The sequence below is a fragment of the Panthera leo genome, chromosome C1 (genome assembly GCF_018350215.1).
Source record: "Panthera leo isolate Ple1 chromosome C1, P.leo_Ple1_pat1.1, whole genome shotgun sequence".
Classification (NCBI taxonomy): Eukaryota; Metazoa; Chordata; class Mammalia; order Carnivora; family Felidae; genus Panthera; species Panthera leo.
Window position 1 is genome coordinate 44,155,129 of NC_056686.1, and position 27,643 is coordinate 44,182,771.

Below are 27,643 nucleotides of genomic sequence, written 5' to 3' on the forward strand. Positions count from 1 at the left end.
AGGCCGAGCCAGACCACAGAGCCAGTCTCCTTGCGAGGCAAGCCACCGTCCCCTTCTGAGCCACAGTGGCCTGTCAACTGGGGACCCTCCGGCAGGGTGCAGGACGGGGGAGCCCCGTGAGGCTGGGTCTGCCACTCCCACAGCCCCCAGTAGGCACCAGCTTGCTTCCTGGACTCTTGCCTCCTGGATGCAGCCGTCTGGTTTCTTCACCCACCACTCAGGGTTTATATGTGGTGCTGCCGCTGGGCCTGGGACATCAGGCCCCTCCCAAGCTGTCCCTGGGCTCCTCCCAGGCTTCTGTTTCCCTCTGGGCTGGCTGGTCACCCTGCCCCCTAAAGCACGCCACCTCAAATCAGTCCTAAATTTTCCAGTAGGAAACTCCCTAGCTACCCCCTGGCCCCTACCCTCAGCAACTAATCGCTCCTAAAAATTGTTCACTTTAATTTTCCTCTCCCTAGGCTTCTGCTAGAGCCTGGCAACTGCTCCTCTCTTCCACCACCCTGTTTTGCTTCTTCCAACCTGTTTTTGGAACCAGAGAATAATTGTAGAATTAAAATCTAATCCATGTTACCCTCCCCTGCGTACCCCCTTTAGAGACCCCACGTTGGCCTCTCAGAGATGTCAGATACCTTGGCATGACCCCAGGAGGCCCCCCTGCCCGTGCTTCCCTTTCTGGCCTCCCTCTCTGGTGGAACTTCTACCCATCCCTCCCTTCCCCAATATCAGGGGAGAGCCTAGCCGGTTCTAGCCTCTGGGGATACAACAGTGCACAAAGCAAAGAGACAAGAGACAAGGCAAATAAATAGTGTATATAGCATGATAGATGGGGACGAGTACTATGGAGAAAAGTAAATTGGTAGAGAGGACAGGGAACACCTCGGCGGCAGGGTGGGGGGGGGGCGGGGTTCTGCAGTTTTATTATTTTTTTTTATTTTTATTTTTTAAACGTTTATTTATTTTTGAGACAGAGAGAGGCAGAGCATGAACAGGGGAGGGGCAGAGAGAGAGGGAGACACAGAATCTGAAACAGGCTCCAGGCTCTGAGCTGTCAGCACAGAGCCCGACGCGGGGCTCGAACTCACGGACTGTGAGATCATGACCTGAGCCGAAGTCGGACGCTTAACCGACCGAGCCACCCAGGCACCCCTCTGCAGTTTTAGATGTCACAGCAGGGAGGCCTCAACATGAAGATGACATTTGGACAAAAGCTTGAAGGAGGTGCAGGCGGCGGGGGGGGGGGGCATGCAAGTGTCTGGAGGAAGAGTTTTGCAGGCAGAAGGAACAGCAGGTGCAAAGGCCTTGGGGTGCCTTGTGTCCTGAGAAAAGCACGGAGCCAGGGCGCTGGGGTCCAGTGAGAGGGGGCAGGGCAGGAGATGGGCTCAGAGGGCAGAGGGGGTGGGCGGCACGGGCAAATTATCCAGGGCCTGGGGGCCATTTTGAGGTATCTGGCATTTACTCTGATAAAACGGGGCCCCCTTCCAGGGTTCTGAGCAGAGCAGTGACATGGTCTGACCTGGCATTTGGGTTGAAAAGAGGCTTCGGGGGGCAAGGGTAGAAGCAGAGACGATTAGGGAGACAGAGATGATGGGGGCTGGGACCTGAGTGATGAGCAGCAGTTGGGGGTGAAAAGTGATTGGATTCTTATGTCTTAGAGGTAGGGCCAACAGGATGCGGATGTGAGAGGGGAGGTAAGGATGCTGGCCAGGATATCCAGGTGATGGCCTGAATAATGCTGGAAGGATGGAGTCGACTTGGGGGGGGCAGGTCTGAGGAGGTAGGGGAGTGGAGGGGTGGGGAGGTGCATGGCACCAAAAGTTTTGGCTCCAGCCATGTGTCAGTGCTTGCTTGCCCCTGGGCCTTTGCACTTGCTGATCTCCTTGTCGGAACTGCCTTTCCTGCCCTGACAGAACTCCAAATGACTTCTCAAGGATCCCTTCTATGAATCTGTCCCTTCATTCCTCCCACCTCCCCAGCTCCCCCCACCCCCCGCCAGTCTATCCCTCACTCTGCTTTGTGCATATACTGGACCTCACCCACGTCTCAGAGCTTTTATCTTACTGTGCCCCCCAAGCGCCATCACTCTCTGAAAGCCCGTATTTATCAGAGCGCCTCCCTCACACTTCACAGAGTGTGTGTAGTAGGTGCTCAGCAAGAGACTGACTGGGGACCTGGTTTGAATTCTTGGCTCTATTTACAGGTGTTGCCTCCATGAGCCTCAGTTTCTGCATCTGTCAAATGGGTGTGATCTGCCCTCTTCCCCCCCCCCCCCCCCCCCCCCCACGCCTCCGAGGATTTCCAGAGGATCCTGAATGCATCTTAGAGGAAGGAAACAGCGGTTAGCGCGCCCTCTGCTGGAAGATGACAGACCTCTGAACCGCTGCTCCCACGACCGCCCTCGAGGTTGGGAGGAGGGTGAAGGCCACCAGCAGGTGGGAGGGGAGCGGGAAGCACGGAGGGCCGAACGTTTCCAACGCTCCGGACAAACATGTTCCCCTTGAACCGTCACCGCGGCTCTGTGGAAGAGGTGACATCAGACCCATTGTACTGACCACATACTTGTCCCAGAGCTTACTTGTCGCTCCCCCCCCCCTTTTTTTTTAAGAGAAAAGGGGGAAAGGAGGCTGCGTCATGGCGAGGAACTAAAAGGTGGGGCGCAGAGGAAAATGCTCTGGTGACTTGGGAGGCTTTCCCTGAAAGTCTAAGGACCAGATTCATCTACACTGGGGCTGGGGCTGCACGGGTCCCGGTCCTCGTTTAGCCACCGACCCAGTTTAGGGAGATATTGGCCAGTCCCTGCCACTCCCCAGGCTCGGTTTCCTCGCCTGTGAAACGGGCGGGATAACGTGGGCTGAGGGGCAGAGAAGGCCTGATTGCCCGGACCGTGAGCGTCTTGCAGAGCGGGTGCTACGACGGCCACCAGGGGGCGCGAGAGGCTCCTGCTGGACGGCGACCACGCAGATCCACTCCCTGCCTGCCTGCGCCAGGACCTGCCCGCAAGGGCTGAAGCCCCTCTTCTGGAAAGGGCGCTTGTCGCTTCCGTTCTCTGAGCCTCTTTAAGATGATAATAGTACTGCCCTGGAGGGTCCGGCCAGGTTGATAATCAGATTGCAAAGCACTTGTTCCTCCATTAGGTCACTGCCTTGCCCGGTACCTAGGAGGTGGCCTGATAACCACCTGTGGTGTTCAGGTGACAAGTCTCAAGTCCAGAGTGGAGCCACCAGCCCAAGTTCACCTGGGGAGTCAAACTTGGATGTGACCAGGTGACTCTCAGCCTTTCTTGACCCCTCAGCAACCTCTCACTGTGAGGGTCTATTACAGGGGATCCCTCCCCCTCTCCTTCCCCCCCCCCCCCCCCCCCCCCCCCCACCAAGCCTCCCCTGGAAAAAGCGTTTGCAAGCCATAGCACCAGGAAGAGGGTGGGAGCGCAGGTGTGGTGCCCCGGAGCGAGCACAGCTCAAGATGGGGAGGAGGGAGAAGGTGGTGACAACAAACAGAACCCCCCTCCTCCCCCCCCCCCAAACCTACTAAGTCACAATACCATCTGAAAGCCTTGTGTCCCGCGGTGGCAACTCAACCCTGTTAGGAACTACAAGTTACCATTTTCTTTTAGAGATCCTGATGGCCTTTGTTTCCATATAGTCCCATGAAGGAATCTGATGTGTCCCATCAGCCTGTTCCCAGGACTGACACCCCAACACGAGAATGCCATTCTTAGGGGCGCCTAGTGGCTCAGTCGGTTAAGCATCGGACTTTGGCTCAGGTCATGATCTCACGGTTCGTGGGTTGGAGCCCCACGTAGGGCTCGGTGCCGACAGCTCGGAGCCTGGAGCCCGCTTCGGATTCTGTGTCTCCCTCTCTCTCTGCCCCTCCTCCACGTGTACTCTCTGTCTCTCTCTCTCTCACTCTCTCTCTCTCAAACATTTAAAAAATGCCATTCTTAGAATTAAGGCATCTTCCTAGGTCAGGGTGTCAGTCATTCACACCCTACAGGGGCATTAATGCACAGAGACTTTCTAGGGGGCAGCTCTTTGTAAGCAGGGGAGCACAGGGTATGAGAAAGGAACGAGGAACCCAGGGAAGCCAGGCCTGGCGGTCGCACTGGTCCTGGGAGGTGCTGTTATTATCCCCGTCGTACAGAGGAGGAAAACTGAGACACAGAGAAGTAATTTAATCAAGGGCACACTGCCCCCCCCCCCCCCAATAGAGGAACCAGTATCCAAGCCTGGCCCCCAGAGCGCGCCCTGCAAATTTTCATCTACAGTTAGGCAATATCACATGGTCGCCAGGTGCAGAGCCTCTGGGTTCAGATTCTAGTTGCTCTGCCTGTGTGACCTTGGGCGATTTACCCCTCTGTCCTCATTTGTAGCGTGGGGGTAGGAGTAGTTGCCTCCCGGGATTCTCCTCATTGGGTTAAAACCTGTGGCACGTTTAGAACAGTGTCATGCATGCAGCCGCCGTCCAGCAAATAGGAGCCATTATTCCTGAACCCCAGAGGGGCACACGACCTTGAAGAGTCCAGAGTTCTTCAGGACCCTCAAATGCTAGCCCGTGGGGCTCTGGAATCGTCCAGCGGCCTGCTAACGTCTTTCGGCCGGGGCCTCTTTGTGCCCTGCTTCCCGTGGCCGGACGGTGTGGGGCCACCCGTCCAGCCCAGCTCAGCCCCACGCAGGCAAATGAGGTGATGTCAAAGCCTTGGCCGGGGCCCAGCCCCTGAAACCTCCCCTGCTCCCTCCCTCATGTTCTCCCTCGCCCAGATTCACACGCGCACACACACGCACACAGGCTCTGGCCGGGCCCAGAGGGAAGGCGAGAGGGAGTCAAGGTGGGGGGGGGGGCGGCCCTGGCCCATCGAAGCGTAGCTCCTGCAGCCGGGTTGAGCTGTGCACCCCCGACTGGAGCTGGACCCGGAGGTTGCCGCCCTCCCTTCCACCCGAAGCCCAGTCCCCGGTGGTCCCGGAGCGCCCTCCTTCTCTGTGTGGGTGTGTGCGGGCGTGTGCCCTGGTTCCCCGGCCCCCCAGGCAGCCATGGCTGATGAGAAGACCTTCCGCATCGGCTTCATTGTGCTGGGGCTCTTCCTGCTGGCCCTCGGCACGTTCCTCATGAGCCACGACCGGCCCCAGGTCTACGGCACCTTCTACGCCATGGGCTGCGTCATGGTGATCGGGGGCGTCGTCTGGAGCATGTGCCAGTGCTACCCCAAGGTAGGTGGGGGTGGCCTCAGATGGGCTGCGGGCCCGGGCCCAGGGAGCTCGGGGGCCCTGCCTCTGTTCCCCGCATAGCGCCCCCTCCTTCACTGGTCTTTTCCTCCTCCCCTGTTTTACTCTCTTTTCTTCCCTCTGCCCTCATGAGCATCCATCCATCCATCCGTCCATCCCTTCCTCCTCATCAGGATTGATCAGAAGCCCCCTGGACCCGGAGCCCTGAGCCCTGTGGGAGACACAGTGAAACCCCACGCACAATCATGTGCTTGACATCAATATTAAGGAGCGTTTGCTGCCTGCCAGGCATCCCTGCACGCACGGTGCGGTTGTCCTCATCCTGCGCTTTTTGGTACCGTTTGTAGTTCCGTATTCTCTTATCTTTTAAGTTTATGTATTGATTTTTGAGAGAGAGAGAGAGAGTGAGGGGGGGGGGGGGGCAGAGAGAGAGAGAGGGAGAAAGAAGGGGCCAGAGAAGGGGAAAGAGAGAGAATCCCAAGCAGGCTCTTTGCCAACGTGCAGACGCGGGGCTCGAACCCACGAACCGTGAGATCATGACTTGAGCTCAAGTTGGCGGCCTAAGCGACTGAGCCACCCAGGTGCCCCTGTAGTTCCATTTTAGAGTGGAGAGGCACTGGGCTCAGGAAGTGAGGTCCCTCAGCCCCTAAGTGTCCAAGTTGGGGCTTAGAGCTCTGATGTGTGTGTCCACCTCCGAGGGCTATCCCTGTGTCCCAGAGCCGCTGAGAGTTCTAGGGTGGGTCAGGGGTAACTTTGACCGTGTGGCTTGGGCAGTGCTCTCTTCTTCGGTTTTATGTACTCCTAGCCTTATGAGCGACTTAATGATGAGAAGAGCACTGGTTTGGGAGTCCTGAGTTCTAGTTCCTGCTCTGTCTCAAACTTTCTGTGTGACCTTTGAGTGTCTGAACCTCAGTTTCTTTCATCTGTAAAATGGGCCCCAAGCTTTTATTTCTCCCAGCCTCCCAGAGTTATTATGAATAACAGAGAAGAGATGGGATGTAGGAATGTTTTATAAACTGTAGGGTGCTGTATTTAGGAGAAGGGCTTCTAATCGCACTGTTAATGGTCTCCCCCAGCAATGTGTGGGGCATGTCAGGCGTTGTGATCTGTCAGTGCCCAGGCAGGATGAGTGACTTTTCCAAGGTCACACAGCTGGTCAGACAGACCCAGGGAGACAAGGAGAGAAGCATGGATTCTAACTTGGGCTCTGTCTCCAACCGTCTGGAAGACTCTGGGCAAACCCCTTCCTTCGCTGAGCCTCAGTTTCCTCATTTGTACAACGCGTGTGTCAGGCATAGGGTGCCGGAAAGGGGGTGCATCGAAGGGCCCTGCGGGTCCTGACATGTAGGGCTCCGGGCCCCAGGCAGCCCCCACAACCCGCACCCCCCCTCCTCCCTCCCACCTGGGTGGCTGTGCTCAGGGGTTCAGGGGAGGAGGGAGGGAGGGAGGAAGCTCCTGGGGGCCGGGACCTGGCTCTCCCCAGCCCTGCCCCCTCTGTGGGCCAGCCCCGGGCTGTCAGTGTGTTTGGTGCTGGGGCGGTCTAGACTGGTTTGTAGTCATTCACCGGGCAGTTTACAGTCAACTAGCCTCTGTCTGTGCAATGCCCTGAGTGGAGGTCACCAGGAGAAGAGGTCCTCGGGGCCCCTGCCACCTGTGTCACCACCTCCGTTGTCACCCTCCTCCCAGAGAGGAGGCTGCATCCTGGGGCCCGGCGAGGGGACAGCAGGGGTGTGGAGGGCGGTGTCCTTCCTGCCCTCTCCCCCTTTACCCGAGGTTGGCTCTGGGGGGCAGGTGAGGGCCCGGGTGGCGGTGGGGAGTGAGGGAGCGAGGGGAGAGGGAATCTTACTGGGTATTAATGAGTAACTGTTGATAGATCCACGTGTTCAGCTGCTGTGGAGGCAGCGCCCGCTTTGGTGTCTACCGGGCCTAGAGGCAACTCCCTCCTCCCTACGCCCCTCTTCTGTGACCTTGGCAGGGGCTGCCCCCCACCTCCGGGAGCCTCGCATGGCCCAGGGGGAGGAGTCAGGGAGGTCTTGTATGTGGGGGCCCCGTATCACACTCTCGTCCTCAGAATTGGCGTGTGTGGCGTCGGGCAGGCCTCTGAACGTGTGTGCAGGCGTGTGAGCACCGGTGCGGGGCTGTGTGGGTGTGTGTTTCAGAGACGCAGGCTGTGCGAGCTGGCATACCGAGGCCGGGAAGGAAGGTGTGTTGTTGGCTGGGGAGGTGTCGCCGGAGGAGAGGCCCCAGCCTCCCACATTGTCTCAGGGCCTGGGCCGTCGGGGCCCATTCTCCCCTGCCTCTCAGTGCCCGACAAATGGGAATTTTCCGGGTTGAAGCAAACACAGATATAAGGGAACGGAATCAGCCAGTTAAGATATGAGAGTAACGTGAATGAAGCGGTCCCTGTCCTGAGGGGCTGGGGGTCTCATGGGGGAGACCATTTTCTGCCCGATGGGGAGAGAGCAGGCTTCACGGAGAAGACGAGCTGGCCTCTGTAGGTTAAGTAGAAGTCCACCAGGCAGAGAAGATGGGGAGGGACTTTCCAGGAAGGAGGAACAGCGTGACCCAAGACACGAGGTAAAAGGGCAGGGGGAGTGGGTCGACGTGACTGCTGCAAGGGGAAGGTTGGAAGGAAGGTGGAGACGGAGAGGGCTCAGCTCCACGGGGCCTGGGGACACGATTAGCCTTGCAGTTCAGGAAAGTTCCCAGGCTGACATCTGAAAGGATGGAGGTTCGGGGGCAACCAGGCCAGTGGAGGAAGACTACTCCTCACCGGTCCAGGTGAGAGATGGTGGGCCCCTGGACTGAGGCAGAATTTGAACCCAAGCCTGTAGGAACCGAGAAGAACTAGTTCATCACATGTGCAGGGCCTGCTGTGGCCGGGCATAGCACTGGCACGTCTCCTGAGTTTATCTCATGGAATTTCTGAAGTACACTTGGTCAGATGTGGTGGTCGGCTGGACCTCAGGCATGACAGAGGCAGAGGAATTGGGGCAAATCGGGTAGATGGGGCAGCAGGGATGCTGTGCCCGTAGGCTGAGGTGAGGCAGGGCTCCTGGGAGAAGGGAAGGGCTGGCAGAGAAAGCAGGGCCTCTCCCTGTCTGGCTTCTGTTTCTACCCACAGTTCCCCCAAATCCCTCTCCTGCTGGCTCTCCCGGAGCCCGGGACCAGGCCCCCAATTGGCGGCTGATGAATCTGTCCTCTCTATAGGTCTCCCTCGCTCCCTCTGCCACCTCCCTTTGGGGACTGCTCACTGCTCTGCCTGAACACAAATCTGCCCGTGTCCTCGTCTGCCGAGGACTCCTCCAGGGCTCCCATTGCTTCTGGGTAAAGACTGAACTCCTTAGTCTGATGTTCTGGGGTCCTCGTAGTCTGGTATCCCCTCACCAGTTTCAACTCTGCCTGTTCCTCTCTTAAAAGGACTTGTGTTCTAACATGCTCCAGCCTTTCCTTCCCCCTCAGGCTTTCCACTGTGGTGACAGTAGTGATGGTGTATCATGATGATGATGAAGGTAATCGTGATGATGATAGTGGTGTTGATGGAGATGATGGTGGTGATGGTGATGATGTTGATGGAGATGATGTTGATGGAGATGGTGATGGTGGTGATGGTGATGGAGATGATGTTGATGGAGATGATGATGGTGGTGATGGTGATGGTGATGATGTTGATGGAGATGGTGATGGTGGTGATGGTGATGGAGATGATGTTGATGGAGATGATGATGGTGGTGATGGTGATGGTGATGATGTTGATGGAGATGATGATGGTGATAATGATGACGATGGTGGTGATGGTGGTGGTGATGATGTTGATGGAGATGATAATGATGGAGATGATGATGGTGATAATGATGATGATGGTGGTGATGGTGGTGGTGATGATGTTGATGGAGATGATGTTGATGGAGATGATGATGGTGGTGATGGTGATGGTGATGATGTTGATGGAGATGATGTTAATGGAGATGATGATGGTGATAATGATGATGGTGGTGATGGTGATGATGTTGATGGAGATGATGGTGATGATGATGGTGGTGGTGATGGTGGTGGTGATGGTGATGGAGATGATGTTGATGGAGATGATGATGGTGATAATGATGATGATGGTGGTGATGGTGGTGGTGATGGTGATGGTAAGGATATACTGATGATGTTGATGGAGATTATGACTGTGGAGGTGGTGATGCTGAAGGTGATGATGTTGATGGAGATGATGATGATGGAGATGATGATGGTGATAATGATGATGATGGTGGTGATGGTGGTGGTGATGGTGATGGAGAGGATGTTGATGGAGATGATGATGGTGATAATGATGATGATGGCGGTGATGGTGGTGGTGATGGTGATGGAGATGATGTTGATGGAGATGATGATGGTGATAATGATGATGATGGTGGTGATGGTGGTGGTGATGGTGACGGTAAGGATATACTGATGATGTTGATGGAGATTATGACTGTGGAGATGGTGATGGTGATGGTGATGATGTTGATGGAGATGATGATGGTGATAATGATGATGATGGTGGTGGTGATGGTGATGGAGATGATGTTGATGGAGATGATGATGGTGATAATGATGATGATGGTGGTGATGGTGGTGGTGATGGTGACGGTAAGGATATACTGATGATGTTGATGGAGATTATGACTGTGGAGATGGTGATGGTGATGGTGATGATGTTGATGGAGATGATGATGGTGATAATGATGATGATGGTGGTGATGATGGTGGTGATGGTGGTGGTGATGGTGATGGTAAGGATATACTGATGATGTTGATGGAGATTATGACTGTGGAGGTGGTGATGGTGAAGGTGATGATGTTGATGGAGATGATGATAGTGGTGGTGGTGACGGTGACGATGGTGGTGTGGTTGTGACACGATGGTGACGGTGAAAGAGATGATGGTAGTGGTGGTGATTGTGGGGTGCTAATCGTGTTGTTGAGGAAGAGGAGGAGAAGGAGGAGGCGGAGGAGGAGGAGGAGGAAGGGAGGGAGGTGGTGACTGAGCCATGAGGTAATGAGATAGAGGAATGGGCAGCTTCTAAGAAGTACAGAGCCAGCTGGCAAGTGCAGGGCATCCTTGGTAGGTGTGGAAGATACCAAGACCCTTGCCTTATTTCTAGACATTTGGGGGGAAGCTTACCACTCATAGGAGTTCTAAGAACCCCTCTACCCATCATCCCCTGCTCCCCAGCAGGAGGGAGCTTTTGCGGTGCAAACAAGTGTCTTTTACTTATCGCGCTCTGTAGGAAGAGAGAGACTATTCATGACTCTCGTATATTACAGTGGGGTCTCATCACATATTTGTTGAACGGATTTTCAGTTGAGGACAGCAGACTCAGAGAGGCCAGACAGCTTCATCCCCCGTAGCATCAAACTATGGTTTACCGAGCGGCCCCTATGTGCCCAGCATTGTTCTGGGGAATTCCTCATACGTTGTCTCATGGAATCCACACAGCAACCCCAGGAGACGGGTCTCGCTAGCCCCATTTAACAAACATGGTGGTAAGATACACATCGCATGAAGTTTGCTGTCTTAACCATTTTGAAGTAGGGTTAATTAAATTCACATTGTTGTGCAACCGATCTCCACAGCCCTTTTCATCTTGCAAAACTGAAACTCTATTACGCCCATTAAACAATAACTCCCCACCCCCCTCCCTCCAGTCTGTGGCAACTGCCATTCTATTCTCTGTCTCTATGACTTTGACTATTGAAGGCACCTCATACAAGTGGACTGGTACAGAATTTGTCTTTTTGTTACTGGCTTATTTTTTTTTAATGTGTATTTTTGAGACAGCACAAGCAGGGGAGGGGCAGGGAGAGGGGGATAGAGGATCCGAAGTGGGCTCCGTGCTGACAGGCTGACATCAGCGAGCCCGATGTGGGGCTTGGACTCACAAACCGTGAGATCGTGACCTGTGCTGAAGTCGGACGCTCAACCTATGGAGCCACCCATGGCGCCCCTGTTACTGGCTTATTTCTTCAAGGTTCATCCATGTCGTAGCCTGTGTTAGACCCTCCCTCCTTTTTAAGGCCGAATGACGGTCCACTGCATGTATGTACCGCATTTTATCTATTCATCTGTTGTTGGACACTCGAGTTGCTTCCACCTTTCGGCTGTTGTGAACAACGCTGCAAATATCTCTTCGAGGCTAGCCCATTTTACAGAGGAGCACGTAGAGGCTCTGAGAGGAGGGATGAGCTGCCCGAGGGAGGAATCTCCCCGGTCTCCTGGATCCCCCAAAGCAGGGCTCCCTCTGTCTCATCCCACTGCCTCCTTTATGACCTGCCTCCCCTCTGCCACCAGATGCCCACCCCATCTGCTGCACCTGCAGAGACCTCTTGATCCCTGAAAGTTCAAGGACAGGGACTAGCGGGTGCAACGTCAGCCATTCCCTTCCCTTCCCCTGCCGCAGCCTCTGTGCCCAGAAATCGATGACAATGATCTGCTTTCCACTCACGGGCCAGATATGGATGAAGCACCCACTGTGTGCCAGGCACATTCTGGGCACTGGACGAGGACCCCGGGAAATGAGAAGACACCACCTCCTCCAGCGCAGGGATGTTTGTCTCATTTGCTCACTGCTGCCCCCTAGGGCCAAGGAGCATGCTTGACACACAGCTGGTGCTCAATAAATGTCTTTTGGGTGAAATGAAGATCCTGGTGGGAGTAGAAGCCTAGAGATCCAAACACCCTCCCCCTCTTCTCCCGCCGCCCCTGCCGCTGCTGGGTCCTGAGCCGGCCCCTCTCCTGTCACACGGCGGCGGGGCGAGGGCCCCCCTGGTCAGGATGGGCAGGGGAGCTGCAGAGAAGCCTTTTCTCCTTTGCTTCGCAGATCACCTTCATACCCGCTGACTCTGACTTCCAAGGCAACCTGTCCCCAAAGTCACTGGGCCTGCTGGAGAATGGGCTCGCCTCCGAGATGAAGAGGTAGGTGCCAGGCCCTCGGGGGTGGGGGTGGGGGTGGGGGGCAGCGGCAGCCCCTCAGGCCAGGCCAGCCTCCTCTTACAGAGGAGAGTGATGGAGTGATGGGAGGGGCGGGCGGTGTCTCCTCTGCTTTGCCGCAGGTTCCCGCTTTGCCTCCCCACGCACTGGGAGCATGCTATTAATAATCGGGGATTGTTCTGAACTCTCAATTCTACGACGTAGGCATTATTATTCCCACTTTACAGATGAGGAAACTGAGGCTCAGGGACTTTGCCCTGTCTTGGAGTGACGTAGTGGTGGGGCCAGAAATCAAGAACAGGTGTGGCCCCAAATCCCAAATAGCTGTGACGGCTACTATGCCTTGTGACGGCAAACAAGGGGCATGTCGATGGCCAAGCACAGCCGTGTGGGATTTGGGGAAAGCGACTTATCTCTCTTTGCCCCGCCTGCAAAATAGGGGTACTGATAGCACCTTTCTCCTAGGGCTTCGGGGAGAGATAGGTGAGATAATATAAGCAAAGTGCTGAGAACAGAACCTGGTACATGGTAGGCCCTCTCCCTAAGCGTGTCACCATTCGTAGGAACCGCTTCCTTTGCACCAGAGGCTAAACCGGTAATGCATTCGTGACTTCCTTCAGTCCTCATAGAGACCCTGTGAAGTGGGGGGGATCGGGGGGTCAGGCCCTTTATACAGATGTGGAAACTGAGGCTCAGAAAGGACAACCACAGGCCTTAAACCTCGTAGGGAGTCAGTGATGGGCCAGACCCTGGAGAGGGAGTGGGACCGGCCACCCTCCCCAGCCCTGGAGGTTGTGGCTCTGTGCTCAGAGCGCTAAGCTGCACGTCCAGGGTCTGTGACCAGGGCCCTGGAACTGTCTGCGTTGCCTAGGGAAGGAGGCAGGGATGGTGTTTTCTGTTCCTGGCGCACAGAGTGACCGAATGTCCCCAGGGGAGTGAGGTGGCTAGACCCTGGGTGGGCACAGGGGTCAGCCTCGGGATCGGTCCCACAGGAAGGGCCACTGCACAGAGCTGCTGCTCAGGCTGCTCTGAGTTCTGGGCTCACCTGTGTGATCCTGGGTGAGGGAGCTAGGCTCCGAACCTCACTTTCCGGAGGGGCTGCAGACAGCATAGAGAACATGATGGCTGGAGCCCTAGCTCTGCCACCTGCTGTCCGAGGCACGCCTTCTTGGCCTCAGTGTTCTTATCCACGAACTGGGTACAGTTACATCCCCCCAAAGGCTTCTTGGAGACCTGGGGAGACCGGATGTCCAGAACAGGGGGGCCGGGGGAAGAGGGGGGAACGCCGATGTCTCCTCCTGTGTGGACCTTTGCCCACCTAACTGTCTGTCCTGTCTCCGCTGTCTGCTGTGCGCCACCCAGCTCCCAGCCCCCATACGTCAGGCTGTGGGAGGAAGCCGCCTATGACCAGAGCCTGCCTGACTTCAGCCACATCCAGATGAAGGTCATGGGCTACCATGAGGACCCCCGTCCCCTGCTGGCCCCTGAGCCGGGACAGCCGCAGCTGGGAGCCAGTGGTGGAGGAGAAGGTGGCCCTTGTGAGGCTCAGGCCTGGATAGAGGCTGCGGTGGTCATCCACAGGGGCTCAGATGAGGACGGGGAAGAGAGAAGCCCGACTGAGAGCAGGCTTGGGTGAGTGCACGGAGTGCAGGAGTGGGGATGCTGCCCAGTTCTGGGGTGAAGGAGGAGGGGCTGTAGGCCACTGATGGCTGGTGGGGGAACATCTGGGACCAGAGAGGGCATGGGGGTGGGGACACCCTGAGAGGCAGCAGATGTAGCAGATGCATGAGTCTGAGCTTGGTCAGCCGGGCCCGGGTTCGAATCCCAGCTCCTCTCCTGCGTAGCCTTGGTGAGCTTCTTATCCCCCTGGGCCTCAGTTCCCCCACGTGGGAATCATCACTCCTACCTCAGAGGGTTGTTGTGAGAACTGGGACAGTGCTTTCAAGTACCAGGCCCACCACCGCCCCCTGCACTCTCTGAATGCTCATTGTGAGTTCCCCTGGGGGCAGGGAGCCTGACGACCTGAGTTCAAATGCGGGCTCTGTTGCTGAGGTGCTCTGGGACCTCCGGCAGGGCGCTCCCCACCCAGCCCTTCCCTGGCTGTTTATGAACTGGGCTTCTCCTGCATCCATTTATTCATTTATCCTACTGCCATTGCTGGAACCTACTGCCTGCCCCCCACCCCGAAGGCCCCCCACCCCTCAGGAGCTCCGTGTCTGATGTGGGAGGCAGACGAGGGAACAGAAGGTGACCCCTGAGTGGCTGGAGAGGCAGAGGAAGGACCCGGTGTGGATAATAACATAATAATGCCCATTTCTTGAGCACCTACTATGTGCCAGGCATTGTGCAAAGTGCTTTGCACCCACTATGCGCTGTAATCCTCTGAGACAACCCTAGGAGTGAGTACGATTACTTCTCCCACTTTACAGGGGAGGAAACTGAGGCCCAGACAGGTGAACTCACCTGCCCCGGGCCTTGCAGCCAGTGGCTGGAATTTGGACCCAGGCACTCTGACTCAGGGCTACCCTCACCCTCTCGGCCTTTGCTCCTGCAGCCTCTGGGCCTGTCCCCAGGGCCCTGCACCCCTGGCTTCCTTCCAAGATGACCTGGATGTGGGCTCCAATGAGGAAGGCAGCCTCAACCCATCTCCGCCTGAGGAGGACGAGCCTCACCCCCCACCCGGGGAGCCCTGGGCCTGCAAGTGCCCGCTGGACCGCTTCCATGACTTTGCCCTGATCGACGCCCCCACGTCAGAGGACGCACCTCCAGAGCGGCAATGGTGGGATACCGCCCTGTCCAGCTATGGGCAGCAGTCCCAAAGGACAAAGAAGGAGGAAGAGGAGTCTTCAGACATAGGCACGGAGGAGCCAGAGCAGGAAGGGGAAGACTTGTACTATGGGCTGCCGGACAGCCCTGGGGACCCCCTTCCGGACAAGGAGCTGGGCTTTGAGCCCGACGCCCAGGGCTGAGATGGGACCACTCCCCGGGTTCTAGCCCTGCACCACTGCTAACCCTCATGCCACCTCACAGGGCCTCGATGCCCCTGTCTGCCAAATGGGGCTGTGTGGAGGTTTGCACAAGACAGTGGACCCGAGAGCACTCTGGGGGCTCCAAGAAGTACATGGGGAGGGGATGTTTGCTGTCAGTGGACCGTTGCTCTCCAGCTGTTAGTTTCCTGTGGTGAAGCTTTGAAGGTACGCTGTGATTCACTGAGAAGATTCGCTGCCGCTGGGGCCTTTTCTGCCTCCCCCCAAAGCTGGCCTCTGAGCAGGACCCAACTTGGTGCTACCCTGATCCTCTGTGAAGGCCTCTCAGGGTTCCCGATCCCGCTCCCCGCCCCCCACCCCCCCATCCTGCCCCACGCCCCATTCGGAGCGAACCACGCCGTCTGCCCACGTTCCTCCTGTGGCCCCCTCGGCCCCAGATCCAAAACCTTCCATGAGTCGCCTCTGCTGACCTCCGACTGTCCCCCTGGCCGGCCCCACGCCACAACCTCCTCTCTCTAATTCCACGCCCCCCTCCCACTACCACGTCCTAAGCTGTCCCCTCCACCAGCGTGCCCTTTGCTTCCTTGCATGTCTTGGCAACTTCATGCTCAGCCTTCAGACCCTGGCACAGATGTCCCTCCTCTGAAAGCTTCGCCTGGTGTCACCGCCTCCCGGAACGAGTTACTTCTGGCTCCTCTGTGCCACCCTCGGGCCTCGAACACTTACCGCCGGAGCAGGGCTGGCTGCTCGAGGCTAACTCTCCTCGAGGTTAACTCTCCTCACCTCAGTATCTCCTGCGCTCCGGCCAGTGGTCACTGAAGGCTTACAAGCCTAAGCAGAGCCTTTTGCAGGTGGCTGCCCCCATCGCCATCCCTGAACTCTCAGCCCCCCACCCCTTCATTCTCTGGCATTCAGACCTCCAAATGGCATGCACAGGAGTCACAAAGGCGGGCAGAAAAGCCCCCACAGAAACCCCCTTCCCTGCAGAGTACATCTGCGTTGGCTTGGGACTGTGGGTGAAACGAAGCCTCCTGGCTCGATTCAGCTTGATTCCGGTGGTGTTTACGGAGCACCTACGGTGTCCCAGACACTACGCCGGACTCTTTAGGGGGAGAGAGACACGAACCTAGAAGGTTCTTGCCCGCCAAGAGCTTACGATCTACTGAGCTTGGCATTTTGTAAGTTAGGAACAGAGTGCAGAGTGCAAGCCAAGGTGGGAGCCGAGGGGTTGACAGTGGACACACCGGGGGCAGTAGAGTGACAGCTGCACAACTGTCTGGGGCCATCGAATGCAGCGACGACTAGCTCAGGCTACCTGAGCAACCCCCGAAGTTATCACTGTCCCGCAGCCTCCCGGTGTAATGCTTGTATGAGTCTGATCTCTGCCAACACCTGTGTGCCCCAGCATGGACAGTGGCAGCGTCCGAGAGAAGGCCAGTGACAATGCTTCCCACTCAGAACTTGCACCCGGGGCCTCTGGGTTAGAGTTGGGGGTCTCGGCTGAGGGAGGGGGATGCGCCCTGTGCTGAGTCAGAAGTACACGCCCCTGGAGACGCACCTCCCCCTTCATTCTGGGTCATTACCACCCCCACCCAGTAGGAAAGCCTCTATGGTGAAGGGCGCCGCGGGGCACCTCCCCTCTGCCATCGCATGCTCCCGCCAGTGGCCCTGAGACAGTGGACAGTAAGGTGCAGCATCAGGGGAGCAGGTGACCTGCATCAGAAGGGGCGTCTGGGCAAACAGCTAAAATAAAGTGTTTGATGTTTAAAGGGGTCACCTTCACCTGCAAATTCTTTTATGTGAAACTACCACCCATCCCCTCTCTGGGCGGGATGAATAAGGCATCGTGCCCGGCGGGCACCGTGGGCACTCTCTGGAAAGTGAACACCACCCGCGGTGCGGTGACCATGCGGGACAGCTGTGTGGCACAGAATCTCAGGAGCCGCCCGTGCCCCTGAATCACAACTGCGGGGCGTTCCCCAGAGAACCCAGAGCCTCTGGCTGCCAGGCCCGCCAGCAGAGAGCCTAACCCTATCCCGGGGAGTGGCACGTGGGGCGGGGGGGGGGTGGTTGGGGCAGCAGAGAGAGATGGCGAGGCTCAGGCTTTGCCAGTCCTGGGTCCCCCCCCACCCATGTCTTGCAGCATGATGGGGATCCCGTATTCATAGCCTGCGCTGGGCAGTCCTGGTCTATGCCCACTGTCCCCACTTATTATTCGTGGACCCTTTCACTATCAAAATTGTCCCAGCTGAAGGATAAATTATGTATTCACCTCGCTCTGCAAACTGGGGCAAGTCTGGTCGCCTCTGGGGCCCTCACGTTCCTCGTGTGCAAAAGGGAGGTGAGATGGCCCCCTGCCTTTGACTTTTGCAGAGTTAGATGTTTGATAGAATCCATCTGCCAGTGCCCTGCGGGAGAAGCCCACCCAGAGCTCACGCATAGTTAATAGTTGGGTTCACTATGGCCGTGAGGGCGACAGACCCCAAGGCAGCCATGTCCCAGAGGGGGTGAGAAAGAGCTTATTGAGGAGTTAGGGGTTTTGAGGGAGGGTCTGGGGAAGTGGGGCTCTGCCCCACACCGGGTACTGGTGGGAAGCAGGACTAACCCTCTGATTAATCCGTCCGATCTAGAAGGAGGGAAGGCTAGGCCCAAGCTAATGCTGTCGTTGGGTCGTTGGCAGACGGGCAGAGCTCACGGACCAGCCACGAGAGGCGGGTGTGTGCTCACTGTTGTGTGTTGTGTGTTGTGTGTTGTGTGTTGTGTGTTGTGTGTTCCTGCTTGCCTGGGCTCAGCCACAGTTACGCGGTGGCCTTGATTTGCCTTGACCGTCATGGGCACAGAGCGGCCTTCGCCTGATACCGATGTTCCGTGAAATTGTTCATGTTCAACAGGACTTGGAGGCCTAGCTGTGAGGGCCAGGCTGGCTCCTGGCTGCCAGGCTCTTCTTCCTCAGGGCTCACTGCCTGGGGGTCCTCTGTGGGGGGCTTACCAATGACTATGGGGACGTGGGGGTGCCGAGGAGAACATGATGTGGATTCCGTTTGAAAGGAAGGGTCTGCAGCTTTTTAAAAGTTTGACGAGCAAGGGGGCAGCGGGGCTCTCGTTCCATTTGGCTCTGACCTTCCCAAAGTCCATGATTTGCCTCGCTGGCTTGTTACACCTGAAATCCCATCGCTGCGCTCTGTTCCCTTGGCCTTGACGACTTTCAGTCTCCTCTAAGAACATGGGCCTCTGGGACGGCCCCTCTCACTGGTTGATGAACTGGGAGGAGGGCGGGTGAGGTCTTCATGATGGTCCAGGGGTGGGTGGGGTGCCCTTCAGGTCTGGAGGCCTTGGTGAGCCCGGGGATGTCAGCCCACAGCCCCAGGCTCCAGATCCATGTACCATGGCAGAAATTCCGGCTCTTTTCACCCTCCAGTTGGGTCAGAGGGACTTGGGAAGTTTCCACTCTCTGGGGAGGAAAAGGCCCTGGAGGGATAGTCCCTGCCCTTAACTGGACAAAAAAGTGGTCCCGGGGGCAGTGAGCTTGGGCTTGCCCTGACCTTGGGCAGGTTGCAGCCTCCCCTGGGCTTCTGTCCCTGTTCGCCATGTGACTAGGTGGACACAGACAAGATTTCACTTTTATTAACAGTCCTTAAACACTGTGCCTTTTATCCCAACTGGTCCTCACAACTGCCCTGGGGACAGATCCATCAGCCCCACCTATGACATGTTTGTTCTAAATCCCACACCCTGGGGGTGCCTGGGTGGCTCAGTTGGTTGGGCATCCGACTTCGGCTCGGGTCATGATCTCGCGGTCCGTGAGTTCGAGCCCTGCGTCGGGCTCTGTGCTGACCGCTCAGAGCCTGGAGCCTGTTTCAGATTCTGTGTCTCCCTCTCTCTCTGACCCTCCCCCGTTCATGCTCTCTGTCTCAAAAATAAATAAACGTTAAAAAAAAATTAAAAAAAAAAATCCCACACCCTGGACTTGCACTCAGCCTCTGCCAGTTCCTTGCTGTGTGACTTTGGACAAGTCGCCGTCCCTCTCTGAGCCTCAGTGTCCACATTTACACAATGGGGAGGACGTCATGGAGAATTAAGGGATATCACGTGTCTGGCGCACAGCAGGTGCTTGAACAATGTCAGCAAGTCCTTCCTTCCCACTCTGGGCCTCCGTGTCCTCGTCTGCACAGTGTGGATCTGCTCTGTCCTGCTTACAAATTGGCAGTCGGAGAGTGATGGCAATCCTGGGTGGATGTCAGGTCAGGACTGAAGCTTGGGGGATCCAGTCTCCTAGATTCCCCAAGGCGGACCACAAGCCCCGCCGTGCAGAACGGGGAACCCTTGGTTAGAGGCGGGATCTTCTGTGGGAGACACCAGAGTCCTGGCCAAGGCAGCCTAGTTCAGAGACTGCTTAGCGGGGGGAAGGGCAGTGAGGGCCCAAGAGACCCAGAAAGTGCCCAGGTCAGATATCGGGTCCCACAGGTGGTTTTTCACAGGGTGAAAATTTCCCAGGCCACCTGCACATCCTCCACATTTAAACCCGGACAGGAGCAGACTTGAAGCAGTGGGGGGTAGGTGGGCAGCTGTAGGCCTCGGATGCCTGATCAGCCAGCCTGGGGGCAGGGAAGGGTAGGGGTAGACTTCATTATTCCTTCCTTCCTCCATCTATTCTGGCTACAGACACTCATCACGCCCCTGCTTGATGTCACCCCGTGTCCCAGGCCCTGGGGATAGAGAGAGGCATCTGACCCGTGCCCGTCTGGGGGGCCCACGCTCCCATGAGAAGCACGGTGGGGGTCTGGCCCCGCCTGGGGAGTTCACAAGAGCTCCTCAGAGAGGTAACTCGAACCGAGCTGAGTCCTGAAGGGTTCACCAGGGAAGAAAGGGGTGGGAGACCGGCCGGAACGAGGGCTGGGCGCCCCGAGTCACCCCACCACGTTCCAGGAATTGGCCCAGGGGTAGGTGTGCGTGGAGCCTAGGATAGGATGAGAAAGGCTGCAGGGGACACGGGCGGGTAGGTGGGGCCCGATCAGGTGGACTGCGGATGCTTCCCTGGAGCAGGTGCGGAAGGCCCGGCCGACGGGACTGACCAGGACAAGCTACAGTGTCCGTAGAAGGAGGACCTGGGACACTCGGAGCCGCCCAAAGAATGAGCAGTCACATCTGACAGACAGAGGTTACCGTTCTTTACAGAGAGAGCTAACAACCAGGCAGGGAAAGAGAAAAGAGTGCAGCCACCGGAAAGATCTGCCACCCCGTAAAAGAGACAAAGGGAAAAACACGGTCGGCTTCAGGAATGATCCAAGGAATGCACACTGAAAACACCAAGAACCCGTATTTTACTCAGGACATCGGGCCCATTTCGTAAAGAGGGTCACGACGGGTGGTGTTAGCGGAGCGTGGAGGGACAGGGCTGTTTCTTACACTGCTGGTGGGAAAGGAGAGGACACAGGCTCTGGCGGGGGGGGTCAACGTGTGGCGGGCGGGGAGCGTCTCAGCACCGCCCACCCCGTGCTCTGCAAGGCCACACGCGGGAGCTCATGCCGAGGAACTAATCAGGGGTGCCGAGATGGACCGACAGAAGGGTGTTACCTGTGGCCTTGCTCAACGTCCAGCAACAGGAGACTGGCTGATCAGCTACGGCTATGCAACATAGAAACATGGCGGCATAAACATGGCGACTCTTCTGGCCGACTTCCCCTGCTCTCACAGGGCCACACTCCTCTCCTGGCCAGCCTACCCGAAAGCTGTCCCGCCACATTTACTTGGGGATCCTTTTGGTGTCTTTCCGCTTTCCTCATTAGACCCTCAGCTCCCCGAAGGCAAGGACGACGCCTATTAGGTTCACCACTGCGTCCTCAGTGCCTAACTCAGTCCTTGCGACACAACAGGCCCTCAATAAATGCCTGTTACATCAATGACTGAGTCTTTCTTTCTTTTTTTACTGCGGTAAAAGGCACATAACATAAAACTTGCTATCTTCACGCTTTCTGAGTGAACAGTCACTGATGTTAAGGTGTCCACACCGTCGTGCAACCATCCCCAACACCCATTTTTGAGAGAGAGAGAGAGAGAGAGAGAGAGACAGAGGATCCGAAGTGGGCTCTGTGCTGACAGCAGAGAGCCTGATGCGGGGCTCGAACCCACGAACCGTGAGATCATGCATGACCTGAGCCGAAGTCGGAGGCTCAACCGACTGAGCCACCCAGGCGCCCCACCCATCTCTGCTTTTATCACCCCCACTGAAACCCTGTACCCACGAGACACTAACTCCCCACATCCCCTCCTCCAAGCCCCTGGCGACCCCCACTCTCTTTTCTTTTTTTCTTTTTTCCAATCTCCCATCTCCTCCCCATGCCCCCGAGTCTATGTTTATGGGTGTGGAAAGAAGTTCTTGGTATAAAATGAATAAAAAGAGAAATTGTAAAGCGGAACACAGCAAACGCTGTTAATTCCCTCCTTCCTTGGTTTTGTATGGAGGAATCTCATGCCCACTCCCAGGCGATGAATTCTGATTGATCCGAAGCCAGTCATGACAATTCTATTCTCTACTGCCAGCCCGGCTAATGAGACCTGCAGAGAAATTCGTCGGCTTGGGCCCATAAGGGGGTGAACCAAAGTCAGCCACCACCGGTGTTCCAGCTCTGCGGGGTAGTTTAGCCTGATTTGTTCCAGCCACTGTGTCTGCAGTTTGAACTCATTCCCAACAGATGTAGAATATGATCCCATATAGGGGCGCCTGGGTGGCTCAGTTGGTGAAGCGGCCGACTTCGGCTCAGGTCATGATCTCGTGGTCCGTGAGTTCGAGCCCCGCGTCGGGCTTTGTGCTGACGGCTCAGAGCCTGGAGCCTGTTTCGGATTCTGTGTCTCCCTCTCTCTCTCTGCCCCTCTCCTGTTCATGCTCTGTCTCTCTCTGTCTCAAAAATAAATAAACGTTAAAAAAAAAAAAAAGGAATATGATCCCATATATACCTGTGTGTAGCTGTGAATAGAAAAAACTCAAAAGAGATCATCTCTGGGTGATGGGACTCTCCTTTAGGAAATTTGTGTAGGGAGCATGTAAATAATGATCAAGAAATAGCATTTTTACACTCAGAAAATAAGCAGTGATGTTAGCTGTATTTAAAAAAAATAAAATATTGGGCTTCCAGGAAGTCGTTCACCCCCATCTGACCAGAGAATTTGAGGGAAGCCAATGGACCGCCTGGGGGCATGCTGGAGAACAGATTCCGGCACGGAGTGAGGGCCCTGAACTTGACCTACAAAGGTCCCATCTGAAACAGGGTGTTATTCCAACCTTTTGAGGGAGGCAGGGCAGATGCCATGGTCCCAGGGAAACATGCAAACCTGAGGTTTCATGAGAACTGGAGCGAGTAAGGTCCCCGGTGTGGCTATAAGGGGCTGGGACTCACCCCCTGTGGCCCTCCTATCCTCCCCCGCTCCCAGCCAGCCCCTCCAGCACCCCCAAAGTCCCCACCTCTCCCTCTGGGCTTTGAAGCCAGACCCCGTGTCCCCGTGTTCCCGGCCTAGGCACGTCTCTCGGCTCCCACAGGACACGTCCCTCCTCACCCTTCTCCGCTGGCCGGTCTGCCAGCCAAGCAGGTTCTCAGCGGGGCCGGGCAGGTGACTGGGTGACTAGTAGGAAGGCCGAGCTGGGCCTCAGGGCCCAGGAAGACGGGGCAGCTGTGGGGTCTGCAAGGTGGGGCTGACAGGCAGCACCTGTATTGGCTGCAAACACAGGTTTAGACCGAGTGGCATTGCTATCTTTTCCCCAGACAAACCCGGATTATCTCTGTGAAAGTGACCCTGGGTAAAAGCAGGGCAAAGAAGAGGAAAAAGCCAGCAGAGACCGGTGTTGATTCTGTACTTGGCAAATGTCCCCAGGGTCACCGCTGTGCTGCGCGGGGACACGGGCTGTCCTGACGAGAGCCAGCATTCTTCCGTGTGCCCCGTGGTGCTGTTTGCTGATTCGTGAACACGTTAGCTAATTTGATCTTCGCCCCAAGGGTGGCAGGTAGTGGCATCCGAGATGAATCAAAGAAAACAGCCCTGAAGGAGAAGCAGGGGGCAGAAATTTACCAGGGGCAGGGATCACTTAGGGACAGCAGGGTTTTTTTCTTTCTGGGATGGTGATGATGGTGGCGGGGGCAGACTGGACCATCAGATGGTTTAGGCCTGTGTTCACTCCTCCGAGGAATCTGGATTATCAGCTATGACCCTCTCCATCTTTTTCCTTTGGAAAAAGTAAATCGGTCTGGGACAGTTTGATGTCCCCAGTGACTCCAGTTTTCTTCTCTCGCTTCCTTTCCTGCCTCTTCCTTCTCTCTGCTTCCTTCGTCTTCTGCAGTGTGATGTTCAAACCGTCTGCCTGAGCCTCGGTTTTTCCGATCAAAGTAACAGGATGCCAGTCAATGCCACCCCACGTCTTCCCCGGGGAACACCTTTATCTTCCCTGGCTGAGGTGGGGTGTCCAGACCCTACCCCTTATTCCCTGCGGGATCTTCCCCAGCCTCAGTTTCCGCACCCCTGCGATGCAAGGCCTGAGGGCGAGGGGCAAGGTGGTTAACTGCCCTGTGGATTTCAGGGCTTCTGGCCATGCGGGCTCAGATGGCTGCCTTCCCTGCATCATTAACACCCTGACCTGGAGGTGATGGAAATATTTTGGCCTGGGGGTGACGGGGTCAGTGGCTGGGAGCTGCTATGGCACATTCCTCCCGGTCCCCACCCCCACTTGCCTGGGGCTTTGGGTCTGCTGGCCGATTCTCTCCTTGCACCCCAGACCCCGGGGCAGTTGATGAAAATTGGGTGCAAGCACTTGGGGTCTTCTGGATGCCAACTGGTGATACAGGGGCTGTTTGTATGGAGGGATGCGACTGCCCTCCAACCGTTCCCCGCCTCCTCCACGCGTGTCCACTGTGATGGACCCCTCCCCTTGTGCCATGAGAACATAAAACATTGGCAGAACTGTCACCTCATCTGGACTCACATCTCCTTGGAGAGGTCAGAGTTACCGTCACCATTTTATGGATGAGCACACTGAGGCTCGGAGAGGGGCAGTGACTCGCTCTGGGTCGCACCGTGGGTTCAGTTGGCAGAGCTGGGACTAGCACCCTGTCCTGGAGCCCAGCCTGGGGTCCTGTCTCATTGGCCTCCCAGGCCTGTTTTTGAGAGTACTGCCTGGAGGAGGTGGCCCTGAGGCCGTCTAGAAAGATGTACGGGCACTCCAGAAGGGAAGAGTGGACCCGCCTGCGGCTGCGGGGTGGAGTGGGGCAGCCTGGGCCACTTCGAGCACTGCCACATGTCCAGGGAGCAAACCCACACTTTTTGGGCTGCCTCAGAATCTCCTGGGGGAGCTTGTGAAATGCAGATTCCCCGGCCCCGCCCTAGAGACTGCGGGTCGGTCAGGGGAGTCTGCACTTTCCACAGACCGGTTCCCTGTCCCCACTCCAGAGTTCGGACACACATGGTCCCTGGGGCACTCTTGAGGAGGGGCACAGCAGGACTGGGGGACTGAGCCCAGCTCAGTGTGCAGGGGTGAGGGTGGGGCGGGAGGTGTGGCGTGAGCCCTGGGAACAGTGGCAGGGGCTGGACCCTCTTGGACCACCCTATCTCTAAGTGCGGCTCTCCCACCCCTCCCCTTTCCATCTTTCTCCCGAGCTCTTCTACCACAGCGCATACTGACATCTTTGTGTATTATGTTCCGCAGGAGTGAGGGCTGTATGAGGGCAGGAGTTTATCTGTCTGGGGCACTGATGTAACCCCACGGTCTAGAACAGTGCCTGGAACACGTGCGGTGACGGGGGGGGGGGGGGCAGGGCTTTGGGTCTGTTTTGTTTGTTTTTATTCTTACTGTGGAAGAGATCTGCGTGTGCTCAGAGGCTGACAAGAGAAGGGGACTGTAAGCCTTGGTGTGCACAAGGTGGAGACAGAGAGATGTCGGAGGATGGTTCCTGGAGGAGGCAGGGGGAAAGGATGGGGCCCCTCAACCGGCTGGACATCTCCTCCCTTTAAGCCTGCAGGGAGAGAACTGGTGTGGGGAAACAGTGTATGAATACATGTCACTGACCTCCATTTTCTCCATGAACTGGCATGGAGGGACACCCCTGGGGAGGGGGGGGTGGGGGGGGTGGAGGCTCGTAGGGCATGATGGGTCTGGTGTCGCTCCTGAGCAGGGGCTTTGGGAATAGGTTAAAGCATTACTGAGGTTGGCACTCGGGCCATGAATTTCTTTTGTTCAGAACCTCCCAGGACCCCCCCACCCGGGATGGGGACCTCAGGAGACATTAAAAACCAGCTTCCAGTCCCAATGTCTCCAGCCGGGCCCTGCACTGCTGCCTGTTGCTTCTTTATAGCCGGACCACAAGTCCTGAGTTGCCTCCTCCAGGAAGCCTGCCTGGATCCAGTGCCTGTCAACTGGATCCTATCAACAGCACCTAACCTATCTCTTCCTGTGTGACCGTCTCCTCCCGCCTCTCATCAATAAGGCCGGTGCTCCTAACTGCTTCCCTGTGGGCTCGCCAAAGGCAGGCCAGGGTTTGGTCTCAGGAGCTGAAGCAGGCCACCAGCAACGGTAGGGCTCTGCCTGGCCTGGGCGATGAGGCGCTGGCTTCTCACGCTGTGCCCTGGGTGCCCTCTGCTGGTTGAGCTGGGCACCGCCACCGCTCCTGAGGGGCCTTCTTCCCTGGGCCCATCCCTTCCCTTCCTCCTAGTTCCTTCCTTCCTCCCTTCCTGAAAACTGCCACTGTGCCTGCCCTCAAAATCCTGGTCCTTTGCCAGCAGCCCTCTCACCCTCAAATGCCTCTTGGAACGTTCCTTCCCCTTCTTGCTCTGCCTGGGGTCCCCTTCCCCCCCACCCCGCGTCACTGCTGCCTCCTTCTCCTCTCCCACAGCCTGGGGCCCGAGGTGGGGAAGGGTCCTCCTTGCTCCTCACTGCCTCGTCCAGAGCGCTGTCCTGTTCTCCATAAATGCCAACATGGAAGCTCCTGTCGTCAGGTGGCATCCCTATGTACAGAAGGCCTAGCTCACGGTCACGTTCTCCTGCTGGGTGGCTCCAGGGCGCACACAGATAGCCCTCTCGGGGCTCTGGAATCCCATTTCCTCCCCTGAAAGACCTTGCCACCACCCTCCCTCAGCCCCGCTCCCTCTGTCGTGCTAGATCAAGAACCTTGTCGCTCCCTGTGGCTGTGTCTCCTCCAGAGCTTAGGTGTCGGACACCCCCCTTTCCCGGTCACCACTTTCTCTTTTTCTTGCTCACTCCCAGCTCCCGCTTTCCCCCACGCCCACCGCACCTACCACCCTCTGATGCCTCCAACCAACTCTTCACGCCTGGCTCCCTCTTGCCTCCTCACCTGTCTCCCTGCTACCCAGCCGGAACTTCCCGGGCCAGCCTTCCATCCACCCCCAGCGCACCCCCTCCGCGCCCTTGCCCCGCTAGGTACCGTACTCGGTGGGCGAAAACCCAGCTCTGCTTCCGCCCAGCTGTCCGCCAGCTCTGCCCCCCGCACCCCCGCGGCCAAACACCGCAAGGACACGTGCACGCTTTGTGGCCTCCCTGAATGATCAGCCTCGGACCTCCAGGGGGCCCTTCAGGTTGCCCCCGAAACCCACGCATTCTAGCCCTTCACCCGTCCCCTCTTATTTCATTCTCTGTTTCATTTCACAGAAGCACAGAGGAGATTGAATGGCCCTGCCCCGGAGCCCACGCCCCTAAGCCCTGCGAGATGTGCCTTGCCCTGGGAGGACGACCTCGGACCTTCTTTCCCCTCAAACCTCCAAACCTTCTCCCCCATCCTGCCTTCCAGCTGGCTCCCTGCTTCCTATTTCAGTGAGAAAATAGAGGTGACAGAGAACCTCCAGCTAAGGCTCTGCACTGACCCAGGTGCTACGGGCACCTGTGCCCCCCCCCGGCCCACTGTGAACTGCGCACGCGTGTGTGTGTGTGTGTGTGTGTGTGTGCATGTGTAGCTGGGCCAGTTTGTGCTTTTGTCCCGATTAGGGAGCCTTGCAATCTGGGCACGTGGCTCCCCCTGCAGAGAATATGCGTAAGTGCTGCCTAACGAAATGCAGTACTCCTGCGTTCCTTGATTAATCCATTTAACAAGTCTGCTGGGACGCTACTCAGGGCCAGGAGCCCCACTGGATTCTGGGGACAGAGAGGACTCTGCTGTGACCAGGAGGAGGGGACACATGAGCTGAATGCGTGCTGAAGGCGGAGGAGTGGCCAGCAAGGCAAGCAAGGAGAGAGAGAGAGAGAGAGAGAGAGAGCGAGTGCTAGCGAGCAGGCGCGCACACAGCCTGGGGCCTGAGGCCTGCCCGCACAGGCCTTCAGACAGCAATCAACAGCTGTCTCCTCTCTTCCCTTTAAAAAACCACCGGGAGCTTCTTAATGAGAAGCCCTGGGGAGCCTGCTCTTAAAATGCACTTGGAAGAGGCTGATAAAAGCACAAGACTCTGAGTGTGAGGTCTGGATGACGCATTTCTGGAGGGCAGGGACT

At 56.9% G+C, this 27,643-nt stretch overlaps 1 protein-coding gene across 1 annotated transcript; it reads left to right on the forward strand.

The window, feature by feature from the left end:
* Window positions 1-5,024: 5,024 nt before the first annotated feature.
* BSND (barttin CLCNK type accessory subunit beta) lies at window positions 5,025-15,531 on the forward strand. Its single transcript, XM_042951749.1, has 5 exons — window positions 5,025-5,201; window positions 12,071-12,165; window positions 12,216-12,228; window positions 13,550-13,812; window positions 14,735-15,531. The coding sequence occupies exons 1-5, from the start codon at window positions 5,025-5,027 to the stop codon at window positions 15,147-15,149; spliced, it is 963 nt and encodes a 320-aa protein (XP_042807683.1). The 3' UTR covers window positions 15,150-15,531.
* The last annotated feature ends 12,112 nt before the right edge of the window (window positions 15,532-27,643 follow it).

What these genes read in the sequence shown, in the direction of transcription:
- BSND (XM_042951749.1), top strand. Translation starts at nt 5,025, where the DNA reads ATGGCTGATGAGAAGACCTTCCGCATCGGCTTCATTGTGCTGGGGCTC. An exon ending in TGTGCCAGTGCTACCCCAAG is followed by an intron (nt 5,202 to 12,070) that starts GTAGGTGGGGGT and finishes TTTGCTTCGCAG; the next exon opens with ATCACCTTCATACCCGCTGA. An exon ending in CCGACTGAGAGCAGGCTTGG is followed by an intron (nt 13,813 to 14,734) that starts GTGAGTGCACGG and finishes TTGCTCCTGCAG; the next exon opens with CCTCTGGGCCTGTCCCCAGG.